At 41.3% G+C, this 23500-nt stretch overlaps 1 protein-coding gene across 1 annotated transcript in view; it reads right to left on the bottom strand.

The window, feature by feature from the left end:
• The window catches only part of LOC124795343 (glutamate receptor 1-like), a 680176-nt gene that overhangs the window by 28451 nt on the left and 628225 nt on the right, over window positions 1-23500 (bottom strand). Inside the window, exon 15 of the mRNA XM_047259331.1 lies at window positions 3137-3245. Within this exon, the coding sequence (XP_047115287.1) occupies window positions 3137-3245 (109 nt within the window). The remainder of the gene's footprint in view (window positions 1-3136; window positions 3246-23500) is intronic.

Raw genomic sequence — 23500 nt, 5'->3', positions numbered from 1 at the left:
TCCGGGATCGCTAGAGCAGTCATCATCCCTTCGACGATGCGCGATCTTCATTGTTCTGCTGGTTCAAATTCGACGACTTTGTCAAGTGTTTCATGTTGATGGCGTTTCTACGCTGCATCCTACAAGAATTTGAGTTTAGAATATTAGGTGCTCGAGCTTTTTGGCGTAATATTACACTAATATATTAATTTTTCCAGATTTTAGATGTGCTTTTTGTGTGACCAAGGCGTATCCGTAGTTCAGAGCGAACGACTCTGTTCCACGTTTAAGGATCAATACAGGTCTTTCATGAAATCATCGGTGAATACAAGTCATTGTTCAGTTACTGTCACATTTATATAATGTTACTACGGGGTTAGAAGTTATATGGCGTTCTTTTTGTTCTAATTTTGACTATTTCTGGTTATTGTATACTAGGTGCGGTCCTGGAGGATTTCTGTAATTTCATTGCTGAGCTACAGTGTTTTTATTCTTGAGCAATAATCAACCATTATTCCAATTACTGTTTAATTATCTATCATGTTGAAACATTTTATAACTTATCAAGCTTTGTTGGTCAGATTCCTATGTCGTAATCGACATGAACACACTTAACTGAGTCCTTTCTGACTTCACTGCAATCGTTGTTTACAGAAGCAGCTAAAGGTAGGTTACACTTATTTCTGAGCACGCGAATTACAACAAGAATAACATAGATCAGATCTGCAGATAACTTCAAGACATGTTCTAATCCTGATTATGTTGAGAATGGCTATTGTGATTAATGCTTCTTTTGAATAAGTGGAAGTTTATATAACGTGGAGTCTTTATCTCCACTACACACGTGCTGCTTATAAGAGAGGATGTTGACTGTTTCGCATCGCGTTAGTAAGCATTGAATACATCGGCCTTAATTTTGCATGGCCTAAGATAATGTTCAAGATGCCATATGTTAACCGTTGCGCAATGTAAGTCTTCCCTATCAGTGAATATCTCACAAAAAGACGTCAGATCGTGCTATTATTCACATATGAGTCAAAATCTACTTTACAAGGGGAATATTTTCACGGTATTGATACTGAGGTCATCCCAGTTATGCACTTAGGTTAAATTTAAGAATGAGTAGGAGGCTCTCACACTCAAGGTCAAAAGAGTGTACTAAATTTCTATCCGCTCGCCTTTCTTGGCAGTTGGCAAAATGAGACTGATTCGTTATTTTCTGTTACTGCAGCTCGTGAAAATAGCGCAAATCCTATCAGTACCTGGTTTCCAAACCGTCTGATTTACACAAATTTATTACTTGCAGAAGAGTAAATACCATTCGAGAAACACAGGCAATGAAATATATTGGGAAAAAGTTAAACGAAGATAGATTTCCGATTCACACGGAAAGCACAATAAAAGACCTGAAAAAATGAATGGTTATTAGGGTTTAACGACTCATCGAACTGGTTCTTGGCGACAAAGGACCGGTTTGGACTGGAAAAGTATGGAGGGGGAATCATAACCATCTTTTCAGAGTAATCAGCCTTAAGCGATTTAGAGAAACGCCGAAATCCTAAATATGGCCTGTGTGATGGGATTTGAACCACGGACCTCCCGAATATGTGTCTACTGTAACACACCATTCGGAAGCAGGCTCAAGAAAACGAGTGGTCTTCTGTCCTAAATTGGATTACAACATATGGGCAATTCTGGGTGAACAGGAAAGTAACCTATTTTTTGTTAATGTGTCGTGGAGACCGGCTATTAGAATACGAAATGTTCTATATCGGAGAATTTAGAGAGGTCAAGTAAGATGCTACAAGACTGAGTGGCGAGGTTTGTTTCCAACATCAGGGACTACTCTCAAAAAGGGAATATGCATTTCATATGAACTTCACCTACCTTTCATTGTGTGTGTGTGTGTGTGTGTGAGAGAGAGAGAGAGAGAGAGAGAGAGAGAGAGAGAGAGAGAGAGAGAGAGAGAGAGAGAGCGAGAGAGAGAGAGAGAGAGAGAGAGAGAGTGATAGAGAGAACAATAAAAGAAAACGAATATTAAAAGTGAACCTCAATGTGTTAAATAAACAGCAATTACAGCCAGTTGTACAAGCTGCAAGTTGTGTTTACTTCAAGCATATATACAGAAAATTGCTATCGGGTTGCTCCCAAACGTACAAATTTCCACGTCTTTCGAGTGTTTTGTTTAGCGTGAAAGTGTTTACTTGCTTAATGCGCGAGTCTTTTTGTAATTAAAACATAATTCTGCAGAAGTAATATCTGTTACGAAATATGAATCTCGCATTCCGTACGCGCCGAATAACGTTGGTGCCTTTGTGAATTTAACGCCAACGAGCAGCCTCTGTAATTAAACAAGGTAACAATTTTCTCAAAAATCTTCGTATATCCAGTGGGAATTATCGTCGTTAATGGCTATGACGTCGATGGAGGTACAAATAACGAAACGTCGGCCTAACGAGGGCCTTAGAGTGAGATAAATGGTTAAATGCACGTATTCTGATATTAAGTTCGTGAACGATTTGTTTAATTAAATACCTACCTCTGAATACAAAGAAATATCCTGTATAATTAGAAAGTCAGGAGGCTAACAGTATAGAACAAAACAATTATTCTCCTTCTCTTCCCCTACGCTTACTTCGTTGTTGGCGTTATCTGTGTACTCCTATATTACCGAATGTGAAAACTTTGCTGTTTTGAATCTGCGTGAAATCAAAACTCTGCTACAGGGAGAATGTAAATTATTTTGATTGCATCGGTCAGACTTACAATGATATACTCTCTATGTTGCCGAAATAAAATTAGTAGCCTTTTGGAAATAATTCTTCTAAAACATGACGGATTTATTAGGCGAACTGTATTCTGCAGTAACGCCACTTTACATAAATAGAAACAGTTTTAATATTATCGTAGTTGCATTATCCAAATTAATAGTGCCTACTAAATTATTAGATTTCATGTTAGAAAGCAGTATGGAATCGAAGTACAAGAAATATGAAAGACATACGTAACTTTAATGCTGTATATTAAGTAAACGTAGAAATATACTCCAGATAATTCATTTATATCAACTAGTGGAAATCAAAGTTGAAATTTTCTTCGACGTACAAATTCTATAAAAATGTACTGGAAAAGTGCCGAAAGCGTAAACCATAAATACCTGTTTGTCGCCATGCTTGCATTCAGTACGGTCATACCACCAGCGGTTCTTCAGTTTTGTCAGCTCCCCATTCTCTATTAGCGACAATACCGCCAAATTAATCTCATCCCTGTAAAGCAGCAGTTTGGAACTCATTTATACATTGTGCTACTGTCGATCACAATATGAGATCCTAATAACTTATTATTGCCATAATTTTGTTTTTGCAGGAATATTTTTTAATTTAACTAAGCAATATGTTAACAAATAAAACCATTTCTAATAAAGCTTTCTTTAAATAAAATACAATGGCGCATCAAAGCATCAACTTATCTTGAAGACGTCAACCAAGTTATGTAGTACGCATAGGGACAAATATTTAGTGTATTTCTTATAACATTTAAATCTATCAATACATAGCAAAGGTACACATTTCATACATATTTATGTCGCTTACTAGTGGCATTCGAGAACTTTTGAAATGACGAAAATTTTGATATGATGCTTCGTTTATTTGCAGTAAATGTGTCACGAAAAACAAGTTTTTGTTAGATATGGAAGTCAAAACTTCTGGAGTATCTCAGGTTGGGTTACCAGACATTTTCAGGAGAAGTCAATTAAAGAGTGCTGTGACAGTTTATCCTTTCAAATGTAACTTATCCCCCTTGTCCTATACATCAAGAAGACCATAAATACTCGTATTTTAAAACGCAGCATATTATACATGCGGGGCAGGTTTCATACTTCTCTGATGTATCTCACGCACAAAACCTTCGTGACCTTCCATGTATACGGTTCAGGGTTTGTGCCGCTGCGAAATGTCGTTCCGTTCATCGCGCAGGAACTTTCATTAAGTGCGAACTTGCAGCTTCACCGAAGAGTTCACAACTTCAGTTTATATCTACTTACGATGTCATGTTCGCAGATGAATAACTGTGCGTTTCAGTATAAGAATTACGATATTAACTGATGTTCTAGTAAAACTGAATGCACCACAAAAGAGTCATTCTTTCAGAAGTAGCCACAGCTACATACTTTAGAAGATGTAATAATTATTGATCACCTTACATCGCAAAAAATACTGTCGTTTATATCAGCTTGTGACATATTTATTTATAGGACACTGTAAAGCGTTACCTGACGTCAACCCTAAGATTGCTTTGAACACCACTCCAAACCACAATGCAGCTCGGTATTTTTCACGATACCAAACACTGCTAGAAGCGTAAAAAGTAAAGATTGACGTATACAAATTATAAGACTGACTGACGATCGAACTTGAGGAAAAATTGTTAAAGCACCTCACTACGAGTGTTTTTGATGCTGATCGTGTGGGAGTATCGTCCACGTGATAAGACGTAGCTTTCCTCTCATCCAGGTCCAAAAATTGACAATTCGCTTGCATAACCATGTATGTGCTGTAGTTCCCACCTAATTCGATTTATCGCTATCAGATTTATTTAAAGCTTCTTTTCCAAAGACGGATCCGTTTTGTGACTAAGTCTCATCAGATAAGCCTCATGTTTGTGAACAGGAACCTGAAATGAATATTGTTCTAAATTCTGCTCGAATCTGCGTTTGACTATTCAGTCTTGCGACATCGTGCAAAAAGCACTGATATAGTGGACTATTGGCTGTTTCGCGATTTTAGAATCAATGTAACTATGATCCAAATAATAAAGTTGATGTAACTACAAAGAGTTCTCCCATAGGGCAGTCGGAACTGTACATGGCCATTTTCACAAAATGAAGAAAAATGCAACAGTTATTGAATAAATATTATTTTATTGTAAACTGCATGACTACTGAAAACAAGTCTTCCTTTTGTGACAATTAATATAATTAGTCACTGATAGGCTCACTGCAAAGAAAATGACAAATGTAAACAATACGTCTATGCATTGTGAAAATAAATATAAGTAGATGCTGATCGGTGAGCGTCTAGGATTATCGGTGGCCGGAAACCCATAGGGCGACGTATTGATCTACCTTTCTGTTATGATGCCTTTGTTGTTACTATGAAATCTCTGACTTTTTCAGATCTAGATCTACAGCTAGATCTACATCTGTACTCTGCAAAACCATCGTGAGATCAATGGCAGAGAGTACGTCCCACCGTACCAGTTATTAGGGTTTCTTCCTGTCCCATTCACGTAAGGAGCGCGAGAAGAATGCTAGTTTGAATGCCTCTGTCAGTGCACTAATTATTCTAATCTTATCTTCACGATCCCTATGTGAGCTATACGTTGGGGGTAGTGCTATATTCCTAGATTAATCATTTAAGGCCGATTTATGAATTACTTTTCTACAGGCTTTCTGGGAATAGTTAACGTGTACCATCAAGAGTCTTCCAGTTCAGTTCCTTCAGTATCTCTGTGACACTCTCCCACGGAAGAAACCTGTCACTATTCGTGCTGCCCTTCTCTGTATAAGTTCGATATCACCCGTTAGTCTTGTCGGGTACAGGACCCACACACCTGAGCAACATCCTAAATTCGGTCGCGCTAGTAATCTGTAAGCAATCTCCTTTAGAGTGACTGCACTTCCCCAGTATTCTACCAATAAACCGAAGTCTACCACTGCTTTATCCACAAATGTACCTGAGTGACCATTTGATTTAATATCCCTACAAAGTGCTACACCTAGCTACACTCCTGGAAATGGAAAAAAGAACACATTGACACCGGTGTGTCAGACCCACCTTACTTGCTCCGGACACTGCGAGAGGGCTGTACAAGCAATGATCACACGCACGGCACAGCGGACACACCAGGAACCGCGGTGTTGGCCGTCGAATGGCGCTAGCTGCGCAGCATTTGTGCATCGCCGCCGTCAGTGTCAGCCAGTTTGCCGTGGCATACGGAGCTCCATCGCAGTCTTTAACACTGGTAGCATGCCGCGACAGCGTGGACGTGAACCGTATGTGCAGTTGACGGACTTTGAGCGAGGGCGTATAGTGGGCATGCGGGAGGCCGGGTGGACGTACCGCCGAATTACTCAACACGTGGGACGTGAGGTCTCCACAGTACATCGATGTTATCGCCAGTGGTCGGCGGAAGGTGCACGTGCCCGTCGACCTGGGACCGGACCGCAGCGACGCACGGATGCACGCCAAGACCGTAGGATCCTACGCAGTGCCGTAGGGGACCGCACCGCTACTTCCCAGCAAATTAGGGACACTGTTGCTCCTGGGGTATCGGCGAGGACCATTCGCAACCGTCTCCATGAAGCTGGGCTACGTTCCCGCACACCGTTGGGCCGTCTTCCGCTCACGCCCCAACATCGTGCAGCCCGCCTCCAGTGGCGTCGCGACAGGCGTGAATGGAGGGACGAATGGAGACGTGTCGTCTTCAGCGATGAGAGTCGCTTCTGCCTTGGTGCCAATGATGGTCGTATACGTGTTTGGCGCCGTGCAGGTGAGCGCCACAATCAGGACTGCATACGACCGAGGCACACAGGGCCAACACCCGGCATCATGGTGTGGGGAGCGATCTCCTACACTGGCCGTACACCGCTGGTGATCGTCGAGGGGACACTGAATAGTGCACGGTACATCCAAACCGTCATCGAACCCATCGTTCTACCATTCCTATACCGGCAAGGGAACTTGCTGTTCCAACAGGACAATGCACATCCGCATGTATCCCGTGCCACCCAACGTGCTCTAGAAGGTGTAAGTCAACTACCCTGGCCAGCAAGATCTCCGGATCTGTCCCCCATTGAGCATGTTTGGGACTGGATGAAGCGTCGTCTCACGCAGTCTGCACGTCCAGCACGAACGCTGGTCCAACTGAGGCGCCAGGTGGAAATGGCATGGCAAGCCGTTCCACAGGAGTACATCCAGCATCTCTACAATCGTCTCCATGGGAGAATAGCAGCCTGCATTGCTGCGAAAGGTGGATATACACTGTACTGGTGCCGACATTGTGCACGCTCTGTTGCCTGTGTCTGTATGCCTGTGGTTCTGTCAGTGTGATCATGTGATGTATCTGACCCCAGAAATGTGTCAATAAAGTTTCCCCTTCCTGGGACAATGAATTCATGGTGTTCTTATTTCAATTTCCAGGAGTGTATTTATATGAGTTGGCCGATTACAACAGGACTTATTGATATTATATTTATAGGATACTTCGTGTTTTCGTTTTGTGAAGTGCAAAATTTTAGATTTCTGAACGACCAATAGTTTAGAAGCGGTAGTTTTCTGCATCAGTATTATGTCAAGATCTGCAGCAAGTATTTATCACTTAAAACATTTTATTTTGGAGCTTAACTCCTGGCAGGGCCACCCAAGTCAGACAAGTCTCTTTGGCAGGGGTCATAAACAGCGTGAGGAAAAGGCGAACATCAAAGGGAGACGACTCCAACAGAAAAACCACTGTACCGCAATGCCTAAGGTAGCAGCCTCACCACCTAGTTACCCTGGCTGCAAACAGGTATCCCGTAACGCGGGAATTACAGTATTACTCAGAATCTCCAGAAAAAGGCACGCTGGACTCATAAATTTTAGACGGCATTGGCATAAACCTGCAACAAACGACTTGATATGGCTATATTCAATATTCGCAGTTTCAGTGATTAGGAAGTAGAACACTAAAATGAATTTAAAAAATATTGATTGACTTAGCCATCATAACAGGAACCAGAAAGAAATCAAGAGGTTCTACAACAATAAATATGATCTACAGTGAAGTCTGTCGAAACGTAAGGGCCTGTGCTAGAGCAGCTGTTCTGTGAAAGAAAACTTTACATCATCGTCAGTGAACGGATAATTCAGGTCAGAATAAAGATACCAAGGGGCTCCTTACCGGTAATGGAGTATATACCCCACGAAAAGGAAATATGATGACAATGTAGAAATTTACTACATTTTGCAAAGCAACCTATACAACATAAACAAAAATGATTATCTGATAATAGCAGGAGATTTATATGCAAGGGTAGGTAAGATCCCAGTGTCAAATGTTATTGCTTCTGAAGGGAAAAATACGAAAAGATATAGACCAAACGCGTTCTTGTTAATTAATGAGTTAACGATAACAAACATATTCTTCAGGCGTAAACACATGCACAAACACACATGGTCAGCTAGAAGCTCTGCCACAGTTATAAACTACGTGTCAGCTAATAACAAGACATCTAATGCAAAAAGAACAAGAGTATTCTTAAGACCAAATACGAGTAAAATTACTTAAAAGTTGGAAGGCAGTTTTGACATCTGATAGTTGGGTCCTTCACTTCCTCACAATATATTTTATCTTTTATGAACTGCAATAACTATTCTGTTACTATATTCGAGATCTTGCAATAACATGTTCCAATATACATCGATACCGACACTTTCGCACATCCTTTGGTAAGTTACTGAATCAGTGTTGTCTTTCGTGAGCCAGTTGGCCCTCAGTCAACGTTCGTTAGCGGTTTTCTAAACCATGTGGCTTTTCTGTTCGAGGGATGTTCATGCCATTACGTTATAGTATTTTGGAGTGCTACATATAGTCCAATTGGAGAACTATTTGCTGGTCTGATGAGTTCAATTTGGCACAATACCATCAAACACGATACATCAGTGATAGCTCAAATGAACAGGAACTGATTCTTTGCTAAATCTGATATATACAGGGTGAGTCACCTAACATTACCGCTGGATATATTTCGTAAACCACATCAAATACCGAGAAATCGATTCCACAGACCGAACGTGAGGAGAGGGACAAGTGTAATTGGTTAATACAAACCATAAAAAAATGCACTTAAGTATGTTTTTTAACACAAACCTATGTTTTTTTTTAAATGGAACCCCGGTAGTTTTGTTACCATATCTTAACATATAAACAAATACGTAATCAGTGGCGTTTGTTGCATTGTAAAATGTTAATTACATCCGGAGATATTGTAGCCTAAAGCTGACGCTTGAGTACCACTCCTCCGCTGTTCGATCGTGTGTATCGGAGAGCACCGAATTACGTAGGGATGCAAAGGGAACGGTGACGGACCTTAGGTACAGAAGAGACTGGAACAGCACATTACTTCCACATGCTAACACCTTTATATTCGTCTTTTTCACTGACGCACATGTACAGTCATAGACAATAAAACTGACCGCCGGCCGGCCGCCACAGAGACTAAGTCCGAGTCGTTCACTTAAGGTGGGCAATAAAACTGACCGCCCCTGACAACTCTAAGTCCGGCCATATGCACAATCTGGCAACACTGTAAGATGTGGAAGTGTTAGAAGGAAGTGTTGTCTACTTCCGACCGTTCTCGGACTATGTGAGCCCGTGGTCTAGTGGCAAGCGTCGTGCATTCAAAACGCCGACACGGTACCTCAGCGTGTTCGGTCAGAGGGTTAACTGCCCTCTGTAATAAAAAAAACTGAGTGAATGGATGCATAACGAACTTCGAAGAGCGTCTGGGGACGTCCGCCACGAACAATTGCAACGACCTATAACGAACAATAATTAAAAAAAAATAAAAAAAAACTTACAGTCGCCTGTTCGCGTCCAACTGTACTTTTTTTTCCACTGTCGGTCTAAAGTTATGAGTCTGACTGAACATCGAAGATAATTCGCTTAACATTCTGCCCACCAGCAATAACAAGTATTCCAGAAACAATTCCGCAGGACAGCTCGTGGCTGCGCCGCGATCGTAACAGCTTACGCTCGAGCGTTTCCTCGCGCTGGCCAGACGCCACCCGCCGCCTGAAATCCGGCGCCGTCCAGGTGAAGGTGGCGCCACGCTGTCAGTGTATGTATCAGCTGTCATTTTCGAATTTGAAGTTCTAGTTATCCTCTTGCAGTTAAGCATTGGATTTTGCATACTTGAAAATCGTGAACTACAGTTAAGCATTGTAAAATTGAGTCGCAAGTGGAAATAGGTGTAACATCTGCAACACAACGTTTACTTTTGGTATAACAGAGGGGTGAATGCAGAGGAGGCAGCTAGAAAGATTTGAATTGTGTGTGGAGCGACTGATTTTGGGAAAAATACGCCAGAAAAAGATATTCTTGTTTCAACAAAGATCGTTCTGGCATGAATGATTTTCCACATTAAGGAAGTCTCGATTACTGATGTATGTGACAGATTACCATTTTACCATCATGCGTCATTTGCATTCAACAGGCAAAGTTCAGAAGTCTGGTGTAGGAGTACTGCATGCTCTAATTTGAAACAACAAAAATCAACGGAGTGACTATTATTGAACGTCAACAGGTCGCTCATTGAGCATTCGTATGCAGTACTGTTACTGGTGATGTGTTATGATGCCTTTATCGTTAACTTCCTAAGAAGAAACGAAAGGCTGAACCCCTCCAAAAGACATAAACTCGAGCAAAGAGTAGTGTGAACATAATATTCTACATCTGATAGCTCCAAAAGTGTGTTTTGGTCTACGAATTCTGCCCCAAGGGCTGTGTGCAACACAGCTGGAATTTGTTGCCAACAACTGAGACACCTTTCGGTCTCAGCGTAAGAAAAGCGAGCAACACAACTACGTCACATGTGCTAGTGCATGATAACGCACTTCTCGATTTGAGAATCAAAACTGTCCAGGAGATTGAAATTAAAGTCGTCTCTCAGGCACTTGATTGATAGCGAAGTCCTCTCTCAAGCACTTGTCCCTCTCGTCATATATTCGTAAAGTTTTACCTTTCCCGCTCTTGATCGATCAACCGTCAATGCAATTCATTTCTAGACGAAAATACTCTTAAAACTACTCTGGTATAATGATATCGTTGGAACCAGTAGGTTTCTACTGGCGTAGAATTTGTAAACAACTTTAGCATTGTCAGATCGTTTTAGGTATCGTGAAAGAAAATTCTTTTGCTGATTTATTTCTCTTTGATGATTTCTGTTGCGTTTAGTAAACTAATGGAAAATCCAATTAAAATATTCACTGTACTAATACAAATTAAATTCAGCTTACTACAGAAACATCACGACGGCAGACTATCTTAATAAAGTATTAAGTATCTGTAAGACGATTGAGCCTATTTTAATACGATTTAGTAGGACATTACCGACTTTTGACTTCGAAAACATCTGTATTTACTTCATTTCCTGTATCATTCGCAATTATTATGAAAATGTGGCATTTCGTAGATATAATTATGTATTCACAACAACAAAAAATATGTCGTCATTATGAATTTGGCAGTACCGTAAGTTTTCGCTCTGACACTATGGGGTTACTGAAAGTAGCAAGGCGCGTTGTCTTACGATTCCCTTATTGCGTTTGTATCTGCCTGCTTGTAGCTATGCTACAAAAGAATTAAAAATCTGGCTTTCAGCGAGTCTCGAAAGGCGAACGAAAGCAGCTTGCACCTGGTAGCCAAACATGTTTCTTGGGAACAGGCTACTTCCTAAAGTGTGAAGACATTCTTTTGTGGTTGAATTGTTGGCAAATGTCAGTCAGACGTGTGCCGTTGGTCTAAGCGTTTCGGTGTGTTGAATTTGTACCAATGATTTTTCTACAGGTTTTTTCTGTCCCAAATACAGAGTTGAAGTCTCCCATTAGTATTTTCACGTCATCTTGGTGAATTTTGTTCATAGTATTTTAAAGTGTAAATATTTTATAGGGGCTCTGAATGAGCATAGTCATAAGTCGATTGTTGATGGAAGCGATTTCTTTGACAGAGTTGATGATAGATCTGTGTTCGAGAAATGCAGTGCCGAAGATTGTCACGCCTTCCGCTACCTTTTGTTGTATTTTGCTCTTGAAGATGCAATGGTTTCCGTAATGCAAGTTTTAATTGTCAATTAATCGTAGTTCTGGAAGAGCAAGGATTAGAATTTTTTGGCGGTAAATGAATGTTTTCTGCTTGTAGGGAAATTTACCAGAGATCTTCAGTATTCTCTGCCGTGCTAACCTGGACTCCCCAGAGTGCGAAAATCCAACTGCCGCCTATCGGTGGCCAGGATTTATACCACTTGGGGTAAAGTTACCTTTGCTTGTATAGTTCATGTTTTCTTGTGTTTCATTGGCTTGGCCTGGGTTATACCGAGACCAGACAGGACCAGTGGGTGTTGAAGCCTTTGGAAGCAAATATTTTCAGCCAAGTTCATTGAGATAACAGACGGTGACCAGAGTAGCGGTGATTTTCACTCAGACGTGTCTGGATTTTGGGTTCAACGGATTGAGTAGTAGTCCAGGATTGTGTTAGTATTTGGTTCATCTCAAGTATTTGATTTCCTCGGTACCACCCATATGGGGGAGGGTTTCCCCTATCGGCCACACGGGATTTTTATTATTATTATTATTGTCATTATGTCATCAGCAAATCCCATATGGTGTATCTTCCCTCCACTGAATTAGATGTGTATTGTTCGATTCAGTATTTCCATCACATAAATATGGGTTACAATTACGTTATATTGCCGCTAGTAGACATATTTCTCACTTTTTCTTAGACAGTTGCTAGCTGTTACTCCATCATAGGAATTTATGTGCGCAGCATTGTTGCAATACAGACGTTCAAATTATCCGATTTCTGTAATTTCATTTCGATGCAAGATCGTCCTAATCGGATTCAGTCAGTAAGTCTTAATGTGGATATCCGACTACGACTCTCATCATACGATAGACTGGGTGAACCACCTTCTTAATCGGACTGTTGAATCCAGATCACTTATCTATGACAGGGCATGAATTCTTAAACACTGTGGAAAATAATAATCCAATATGTTTATTAGAAATACGTTATTTAAATATTAAATATATGAATTAACGAATAACAATGTATTTACAGGAGCAGAGAACCATCCATCATAGTAGAGCAGTGCGAGATTGGTTTCAGGGCCAAGAGAGGATAAAGCTGTTGCCGTTTGTTCCACGATCACCGAACATCAACCAGATAGAGAATATGTGGGCAGAGGTAACAAGGCCGGCCGCGGTGGTCTAGCGGTTCTAGGCGCGCATTCCGGAACCGCGCGACTGCTACGGTCGTAGGTTCGAATCCTGCCCCGGCCATGGATGTGTGTGATGTCCTTAGGTTAGTTAGGTTTAAGTAGTTCTATGTTCTAGGGGACTGGTGACCACAGAAGTTAAGTCCCATAGTGCTCAGAGCCATTTGAATCATTTAGAGGTAACAAGGTCATTGCCATGTGTCCCTACAAATGCAAGCGAACTTTGGACGAATATAGAAAACGTATGGTGGGAAGTAAACCATCACGCTACACTGTCGACGACTTAATGAACTCAATTCCCCTACGCCCTCGAGAAATGTTACGTAAAGATTGTGGGGGGTTGGTTACTAAAAGTATTCTCGTCCACAAAACCCATGTGGACAATTAATTGATAATCGGTCAAGCTTTGCTCTGTCGCAGCTCTTTAGCATATAGCAAGTCCATTTACTTTCAGTCCCCTCCTTACAATTCTTGCAGTGCAAGGTAATTCAAAAATCTCATCCACTCGACGCCAACTGAGGAACTGACTGGTGCATGTGTTGTTCAACACACAGTAGTTGTCACCCTCACTGAAATCAATGACTGTTTGTGTGTGAGTGTGTCCGTGCGTGTGTGTGTGTGTGTGTGTGTGTGTGTGTGTGTGTGTTTTCGTGTTAACGCACAATCTGAATCAATACTATTAACATTAGAGAGACAACCAACAATAAATATTGCATTAAATATGACTGTAAAATATTTTAATGCGGTGGGAAGTTACAAACAGAATTTTTACCCATCCCACGTCCTGCGTATTACGTTAAGTAAGATGTATTAACTCCATAGTATTGTTAGCAGAGACAGTTGTTGTCGAGGCTCGCGACAAGTGCAGCGATTAGCAGTGCCCAATGCCGCCGCGATTTGTTTATGTTGGCTGAGCGTGGACACTGCAGCAGACGCTTCTCCCTAAACAGAAAGAAATCACCTTGGCTCTGACTGCAGTCAGCGGATATCACTGCCTGCGTGTTCTTATAGTAACCAACGTGAGACTCTACTCACAGGTGCCATGGAGCTATTGCAACGGGTATCATGTCATTAGTCATCAGAATATTAACCAGTGATGAAATGTCCACTCTATTTGAATCCCAAGAAAATAGGAACCTTCTCACAAAGGAATGTGACGCGATATCAAAATTTATCCAACATACAAAAATTAACTGCAAGGCTTTCATGTATGCAGCAATAGCACACAAGGAAGCACTTGGAAGCGTGTATTTCATTTCCTCTTCTCATATTAACGCCCTTGTTTTAATATGAAGTGAGAAAATAAACGCCGGCCGGTGTGGTCATGCGGTTCTAGGCGCTACAGTCTGGAACCGCGCGGCCGCTACGGTCGCAGGTTCGAATCCTGCCTCGGGCATGGATGTGTGTGATGTCCTTAGGTTAGTTAGGTTTAAGTAGTTCTAAGTTCTAGGGGACTGTTGACCTAAGATGTTGAGTCCCATAGTGCTCAGAGCCATTTGAACCATTTTTTAGAAAATAAACACGAAAAACTAAAGTTCCTGAGAAGCATATAAGTCATTTCCTCATCTCATATCACAACTTTTGTTTTAGTATGAAGTAAAAAAATAAACAGTTTAGAGTTCTGAAGCACAATATGACACCAGATTCTTATCGTAGGCGCTATCGGAAACGCCAAAAGAAGGGAGCTGTCCATTGTTTTGGCTAACAGTCTGTTTCCTTTCATGTATTACTCCCGCTAGGAGATTCTTATTTAAGGACGTGTGGGCATCAAGTTCTTCAGCAGAACAAGCCTTATGTTATTGTGCTAATTACGGTACGAAAAAATGCAACAACGACGAGTTCCACCGGAGCAATGAGGATATTTCCACATGTGTGTATTCAGCAATGACTGCCAGCTGCCACAACACTTCACAGAATCCTTGCGGCGGGCAACACAACTGTGCGTTCACTTCATTCAGTGAGACGTAAGGAGATGGATGAAAACGTCAAATTAACGTCGCTTTCCGAGTCGTATTCAATCCAGACTGAGGTGTTATTAAGGTAGTTGAGCGTTCTAGCAATTACACATTTATGATTTCCATATGAGTATTTCGATAGCCAAAAGAACCAGTTAGTGTGAAACTATCGGGAACTGCATTATATCAAACTGCAAGAACTTGAGACAATACGTGGACTCTTCTCTTCGCTGGGTGACCTATTACTGTTATTTAGCATTCTCTCCGTCCTAGTCGTAATGCAAGTGGAACTTCAGAGGCGCTTTCCGCTATTCTTGACAAACATCAGCAACCTGTAATCACTGAGAGTCACAACTGCGTGATGATAATGGTTCAGGTTGTCAGTAGTTGTGGTGGTGTTATGCTGTCAAACTGCTTACAGTAACGTTAATGGTGGCTCACATAATTTACCGCTGACTACCTACTTAAGTAAAGATAGTGTTGTGGCGTCGTCGCTTGCCTTTATTTGGCCTCAGCTTGAGTAATCCGGTTTAACGAACATAGTTCTCCAATCGCGGGCTCCTAACACAGTATGACTGCAGAGATTATCGTGTGGATATTACATTAATTCTGCAATGAAATGCTTAACAAATCTTACCCTCGGCTATGCAGCTGGAATGACTCATTACACAGGTACTCCATGTTGCACATGTTGGTTAAGTGATCAGTTCGCTGCAATCCTGCTTGTACTGTTCGTAATACTTCAGAAATGGTTCAAATGGCTCTGAGCACTATGGGACTTAACTTCTGAGGTTATCAGTCCGCTAGAACTTAGAACTACTTAAACCTAACTAGCCTAAGGACCTCAGACACATCCATGTCCGAGACAGGATTCGAACCCCGGCATACCATTCGTTATTTGACTAAATATGAACTACAATCTGATTCGCATATATATGACTTCGGCTAGCGTTGGCACAAAGTAATCACTAAGGGTTGGATGCTTTGAAGTCCTGTTACGTTGATGGCAAGACAAATGTTCGCAAATCACCTCTATTGCCTAAAAAAACAATTGCATCTTAAATACGAAGGACCGACGACCACACTGTCACAGCGCGTTGAAATACAGCAACTTTGGCAGATGAAAATTTGTGACCGACTGGGCTTCGAACCCAGACCTCCTGCTTACTAGACAGTCATTCTGATCACTGGACTATTTTTTTTTTTTTTTTTAATGGTTGAGAAGACTTTCAGCACCAGGTAGGCGGAGGCAAAGAGGGCAGCGGTCGAAGATCCGGTCCTGTCATGGTCCTACAACAAGGTTCGGACGACATTACGCTCCCAATTGTTAGTGGCCATGCGCTTGGGATTCGCCCTTAACCACGGTCGGAGTTGGAGACTCTCTTCAGTTACATCTAACCATTGCGCATCTATTGCACTATTGCAAGAACCGAGATGCAGTATTTTGGTATTAAAATTTTGTAAATTTGTGGTAAGAACTTATGAGACCAAGCTGCTTAGGTCATCGGTTCCTAAGCTTACACATTACTTAATCTAACTTAAACTAACTTACGCTATGGACAACACACACACCCGTGCCGGAGGGAGGATTCGAACCTCCGACGGTGGACACTATGATGACACAGCAGTCAACCTCTCTGCAGCACCTTTCTACACACGCTCCTCGTCAGACGCGAATTCCCATTTTTTGCCGCATTCCACATGCGCGGTACCCCCCCCCCCCCAGCCATTGTTCCACTAGCTTGCGTCCACACTGTATTCCCGCGATGGTCGGACGATGTCGTGCGTCTAGCACTGAAAACTTTCAATGACCCGTGGAGACCCAAATAATTATACAGGATGTTTCAGGAGGAATAGTAAATATTCTAGGAGATGGTAGTATAGACAAATTGTTGAAATAATGACATATAACATGCGATCAATTTTTATTGAACATACAGATAGCTGGGTTCAATGCATTTTCGCTTCGTATGTTGGTCCTTACAGGACCCAGTTGTCTACACTTCCTTGAAAATGAGCTTCCAGCGTCATTGGAAGAGGTTCATTTGGCTCAAGAATGCGTATGTTCCTCCAGCATGACGGGGCTCCTGCACATTCTAGTCGTCAGGTGACACATTATCCAAACCTAACATTTCCTGGAAGATGGATCGTTAGATATGGGCACTTTTCTTGGCCTTCAAGGTCCCTGGACCTTATCTCTTTCGATTTTTGCCTGCGGGGATGGTTAAAGGCGAAGTCTACAAAGAAAAAGTAAACCCAAGAGCCGATTTGATCGTTCGGATTATGAGTCGTGCAGCCCTCATAAAAGAACGCAAAGACGACCTACACGTGTTGTTATCAAGAGAAGTGAAATGTGCATTGAATTTGTTGGGGAATTTTTGAAAATCAACTTTGAATGTCCTCGTTGCCTCTGCTTTGATTTTATTAGAGTTACTTACTAACAGCTGCATCTCTGTACACATTTATATGGAATTTTTTTATGCCATTCGTCTGCACTGCCACCTGCTAAAATATCTAATATTCCTCCTGAAACACTCTGTATATGGATATATGTGTGGTGTCTGTTCTTTCGGACATGTCCGAAAGAAAATGCTTCGTGGCATTCTGCAACGACCTTCGGTCGCAGGCGCTGATAGAGATTTCAGAGCTGCTTGGCTGTCTGATTAAAAGTAGAATCTACGATTTTTGTAGGATCTACTCTAATTTTCCTCCGTGCACATGCTGACAGAAAAAAAAGTGTAATACTGTGGCCATCATCCCTAAAGAGATTCTAGGCAGTACACCAGACCCGTTGTTTTAATCTGTTTTCGACCTGTCAGTATACCACTATATTATGTCTCCTGAACGGTGTAAGGGTTCGTTCTTCCACTGCTCCCTGCTTCCAACTGTTACATGGCAAGGTTTATTGAAACAGCTAGAAGTTATTGTATAGTTAGTAGGCATTTCCCCAGCCGTCGCCATACTGATTTGGTATTCCGCATATTCTAACTACATCCAGTTATATACAATTTTTAGCCTTTATGTCCCTGCTGCGGCCTCCATTTTAAGCCACAGGTGTAAGGCGGGCATGTCTAGCCTAATATCCATCCCAAGAGTGAATGTCCTGCTAATTCCGTCTGTTTGTGAAAGCAGGCCAGTCTCTGCACTTTGCCAGACTCCCTAGCACCCACCTTCTGTTGGACTTTGTTCATATTATATGACAATAAATTATCATTGATGTTTTTGCAGAGGTGTATATCCAGTACGTACTGGGTTTAGACCCCAGTTTACCCTACAGCAGCTTCTAGTGCTTATAAGATTATCTTTCGCAGTGGAATATATTCTTTATGTGAGGTGTTCATAATAGTTTTCCATCCAGGGCTACCTCTAGATACACTACAACCCTCTCTAAAGTTTCATCGAGAAACATAATTTTTCAGTATATGTGCTGGACATGCTTCCCCATAAATAATACTACACCAATTTTCGTGCGGCTTGTCTTTAAATACTTTTTCACAATGTTCAGTGCACATAGATTTAACAATACTATCAAATTTTCTAAGTCTTACTGTGAATAAATCGTCTACTTATTCTTTTCAAGAGTAGTCTGTTCATTCAACACTAGGTTCTTCATCTCTAACCATTTACTCGAAGATCGTATTACTAGAACCCCCTCGACATCCAGGAAGATACAGAGAGCATCCAGAAAGGGTAGTGCTTTTTCCACCTTCCCGGCAAGTTGGTGAAGTGTTACCTCACATGATTTGCTTCGTAAGTATTATGAAAATGTGGCAGTTCATAGATAAAATTACGTATTCACAACAACAAAAAAGTATGTCGGCAGAAAATAAAAGTGGCATTATGAATTTGGCAGTACCGTAAGGTTTTTCGCTTTGACACTAAGGGTTACTAAAAGTAGCAAGACGAATTTTGCTAGAGCGTTGTCTTACCATTCCCTCATTGAATTTGTATCTGCCTGCTTGTAGTTCTGCTACAAAAGAATTAAAAATCTTGCAGTCAGCGAGTCTCTAAAGGCGAACAAAGGCAGCGCGCACCTGACAGGCAAGCACGTTACCTAGGAGCTAGCGAGCAGGTAGGGGTCTGTGACGTACTTACCGGCTCAGTAGCCGCTATGGCACATAAATCTCAACATAAGAGACGAGAGTAGTTGTATTTCCTGTGTGGAACCACTTTCGTTGACTGAAAAGCATTAACTGATATCCTTATGTCACGTCTCAAGAGAAAATCACTTACAGTATTCAATTGAAATGACACGATAATATCAAGTGATTTAGCAGGATAGTTCTGTGCCATCAAGGAAGTAACTCGTAGGTCACAGAGTTGCCAAACATATTCTGCGCTGTTGCCAAGTTTCAGTTATAGTGCCAGGAACGATACCAGCTGATGTGTTCTGTGAGTGACCTCGGAAGTGACTATAGCTTCATCTCAAAGTTGCGGGTGGCAAGGGCCACAAGATCCTCATTATATGTCAATGAGTCTTATTCGCATTTCTGTAACTAGGTTTAGGGGCTAGAGTGCAATTACTTGTAACACATCGATGCACTGAATGCAAACTAAATGTCATAAATTAATAACTGCGACAATTATTTGTGTTTTACTGACTTAATCGGACAGAAACCTTGAAAGCGTATTCACCACACGCGATTCACAGTTTTGGAGCCTCTCCAGTGGTTGGGTTGGCAATGTATATTTGCTGTACAATATTGTTATTGAGATCACTGTCATTGGCACATCCACCAGATGACAGGCATGGCCTGGCTTATTGTTGTCAGCTTTCCTGACGGATATTCTGCCTTTGCTCGAAACGTGAAGACTTAAGGTGAATTCGAACATTCCATACGGCTAAAATTTGATGTTTCTATTCTTCCAGCTCTAACATACAAATAACAGTTACGATAAGCTGCAGAAAAGCGCCTGTGAACCAACAGCTAATGATGCAATCACAATTAGTGGAATCTGACAAATTCCATCTGTCATCTGATAATTGTGAAAACTACTTTTTCATCTTCACAGCACCGCAGTATGAACTCAAGGGTTTCATAGAATATCTATACTTAATTTAGTTGTGACCGTTTTCAATGACGGTAGGGGAGGAGCAAAACCATCTGACTTGAAACATACTTTTCCAGTGGGATTTGAATCTTTGGCTACAGTTGCAGTAGCACGTCCAGTGAGGTATCAAGAATGTGAGCAATCACTCATTGCTATAGTATAGCCTAGGGCAGAAAGAAGCAGGTTTCCGACAAAGTAAACGATGAGAGACACTGTCGCTGTCACTTATTAAACAGGAATTGTTCAGAAAATTACAACAATATCTAGGGAAATGAGTAGGTTGATGGAGCTCCAGTCTGGCATTATCACTGACTTGCCAAACGTTCTCCAAATAGCACTTACGATATAAATGTGTGTGTGTGTGTGTGTGTGTGTGTGTGTGTGTGTGTGTGTGTGTGTGTCTGTTCTAAGGACTTTTCCGAAAGAACAGACACTACGAATCGAAATAGACAGACTTCTTAATCAATTAAAGATTGAAGGACAGATGTCCAGGCTGTAATGGGCATTAAAATAGAACAACAGCGTCAGACGAAATTTGTGCCTGACCAGATTCAAACCCGGATTTACAAAATTTTAATACCAAAATACTGCATCTCGGTTCTTACAATAGTGCAATAGGTGCGCACTGGTTAGATGTAACTGAAGAGAGACTCCAACTCGGATTGTAGTTAAGGGCGAATCCCAAGCGCATGGCCACGAACAATTGGGAGCGGAAACTTAATGTCATCAGAACCTTGTTGAAGGACCATGACATGCGATCGTTAGACCGACTGCACAAAGTTCAGATTATAAATACACACATACTTAGAAAAATATATTACGTCGGAGCAGTCTTACCGATACTGCAGGTCACTGCACATAAAAATATAAGCTATAGCCTCTTGGTATGTGTGGAAACAAAATATCATCAAATTATCCTTCGACATGGCGACTTTGCAGATGCAAAATGGAGGACTTGGAATTAAAGACGTGCTTTTAAATTAATACACGCCACTAAGACAGGCATCACGAAACTTCTGTTCCTCTCGTTAGATCCTGGGTATAGGAACGCTCCTGTTAATGTACACGCCAGCCTACATTACGTCCGAAAGTAATATGGCGATTGGAGCTGTATAAGACTTCCACGAGCACAAACCAACACTAGAACCGTTTATGATTATATTACTAGACATCGTCTTCACAAACCAATTCCGGTAACTTAACCTACAAAAAACTGGAGGAACGTCTGGAAAAATATCAACAATAAAATTATACCAACTAGAGTATGTGCCGTATGGTGCGACTTTGTAAACGAAACCATACCCAGAGCGGAACGATTATGGATAATCAAATTGAGACCATTTCCATACGGCGACAAATGACCGTGTATAGAAACTGTAGCGCACATCTTCTCATGTGAAAATAGAATCAGAATTTGGAACTGGACTAGAGAAAAATTAGCACCCTCAATAGAACCGCAGAAAGGCAAATACCGATAACTGAAGCTTTACAACCCGACTGGAAATGTTACCCGTCCGCAAAGAATTACAGTTATTCGTGGCTTCTGGGACAGTTTGTGTTTTACGTCATAACAAACAAAACTTAGAACTTAGTAGAGTACATGTTCTATATTGCAGTAGAACATTTTAAGCTGAAGAAGAATAACAAATATAAGGAGTGGTTTTAAATTTTTTATCTATTGCTTTATGTGGACTACAAAGAGGTGGGCAGTTTTCTTCATTAGAAGAGGAATACTATTCTTTCACTTTTTTTATTCCTGGAATATTCTTTTACGTTGGATCTAAAATCAGAACTGTTCTAATTTGGCAAAACCCCACCGGCTCCAAAATTTCTTTTATTTGTTAAAAAATATACAGCTTCCTTACAGACCTCGTATGCATCCAGTGCATAATAAATTAAAATGTGAATATATTTCTGAATGAATGTTTGTTATGTATTTTTCCGTCACCCTTTCCATTGTTATAAGTTATGTTCTACAAGGAACGCACGCTATTGGAGGTGGCAATCTGTAATTTATTTTACATAAATTATTACTTCAATTTTGTTCTACAATTTAAAAGAATATACGGGTGAAAACATGGAATACATGGGAATAATGCAGCTGCTCAGTGCCAGGTATGGGAGAGGCATTATGGCCAGGCCTCGGATCTTCGACCCCCGCCCTCTTTGCCTCCGTCTACCTGGTGCTGAAAGTCTTCTCAAACATTTAAAAAAAATACTAGTGCAGTGATCAGAACGCCTGTCTAGTAAGCAAGAGGTCTGGGTTTGAAGCCCAGTCGGTCACAAATTTTCATCTGCAAAGTTGCTGTATTTCAACGCGCTGTGACAGTGTGGACATCGGTCCTTCGATATATAAGATGCAATTGTTTTTTGAAGCAATAGTGGTGATTTGCGAACATTTGTCTTGCCATCAATGAAACAGGACTTCAACGGTATCCAACCCTCAGTCATACCTTTGTGCCGGCGCTAACCCATGTCATATACATGCGAATTAGATTGTAGTCCATATTTCGTCACATAACGAATGTTCAGTATACAAGTATTCAGGCCGGGGTGGCCGAGCGGTTCCAGGCACTACAGTCTGTAACCCCGCCACCGCTACGGTCGCAGGTTCGAATCCTGTCTCGGGCATGGATGTGTCTGATGTCCTTGGGTTAGTTTAAGTAGTTCTAAGTTCTAGCGGACTGATAACCTCAGAAGTTAAGTCCCATAGTGCTCAGAGCCATTTGAACCATTTCTGAAGTATTACGAACAGTACAAGCAGGATTACAGCGAACTGATCACTTAACCAACATGTGCAACATGGAGTACCTGTGTAAAGAATCATTCCAGCTGCATAGTCGAGGGTAAGATTTGTTAAGCATTTCATTGCAGAATTAATGTAATATCCACACGATAATCTCTGCAGTCATACTGTATTAGGAGCCCGCGATTGGAGAACTATGTTCGTTAAATCGGATTACTCAAGCTGAGGCCAAAAAAAGACAAGCGACGACACCACAACACTATCTTTACTTAAGTAGGTAGTCAGCGGTAAATTACGTGAGCCACCATTAACGTTACTGTAAGCAGTTTGACAGCATAACACCACCGCAGCTACTGACAACCTGAACCATTATCATCACGCAGTTGTGACTCTCAGTGATTACAGGTTGCTGATGTTTGTCAAGAATAGCGGAAAGCGCCTCTGAAGTTCCACTTGCATTACGACTAGGACGGAGAGAATGCTAAATAACAGTAATAGGTAACCCAGCGAAGAGAAGAGTCCACGTATTGTCTCAAGTTCTTGCAATTCGATATAATGCAGTTCCCGATAGTTTCACACTGACGGGTTCTTTTGGCTATCGAAATACTCATATGGAAATCATAAAAGTGTAATTTCTAGAACGCTCAACTACCTTAATAACACCTGAGTCTGGATTGAATACGACTCGGAAAGCGACGTTACTTTGACGTTTTCATCCATCTCTCTATCTGG

The sequence above is a fragment of the Schistocerca piceifrons genome, chromosome 4 (genome assembly GCF_021461385.2).
Source record: "Schistocerca piceifrons isolate TAMUIC-IGC-003096 chromosome 4, iqSchPice1.1, whole genome shotgun sequence".
In the NCBI taxonomy this organism is placed as follows: domain Eukaryota; kingdom Metazoa; phylum Arthropoda; class Insecta; order Orthoptera; family Acrididae; genus Schistocerca; species Schistocerca piceifrons.
The sequence above is the reverse complement of the archived record's forward strand: the minus strand, read 5'-3'. Positions and strand labels throughout refer to the sequence as shown.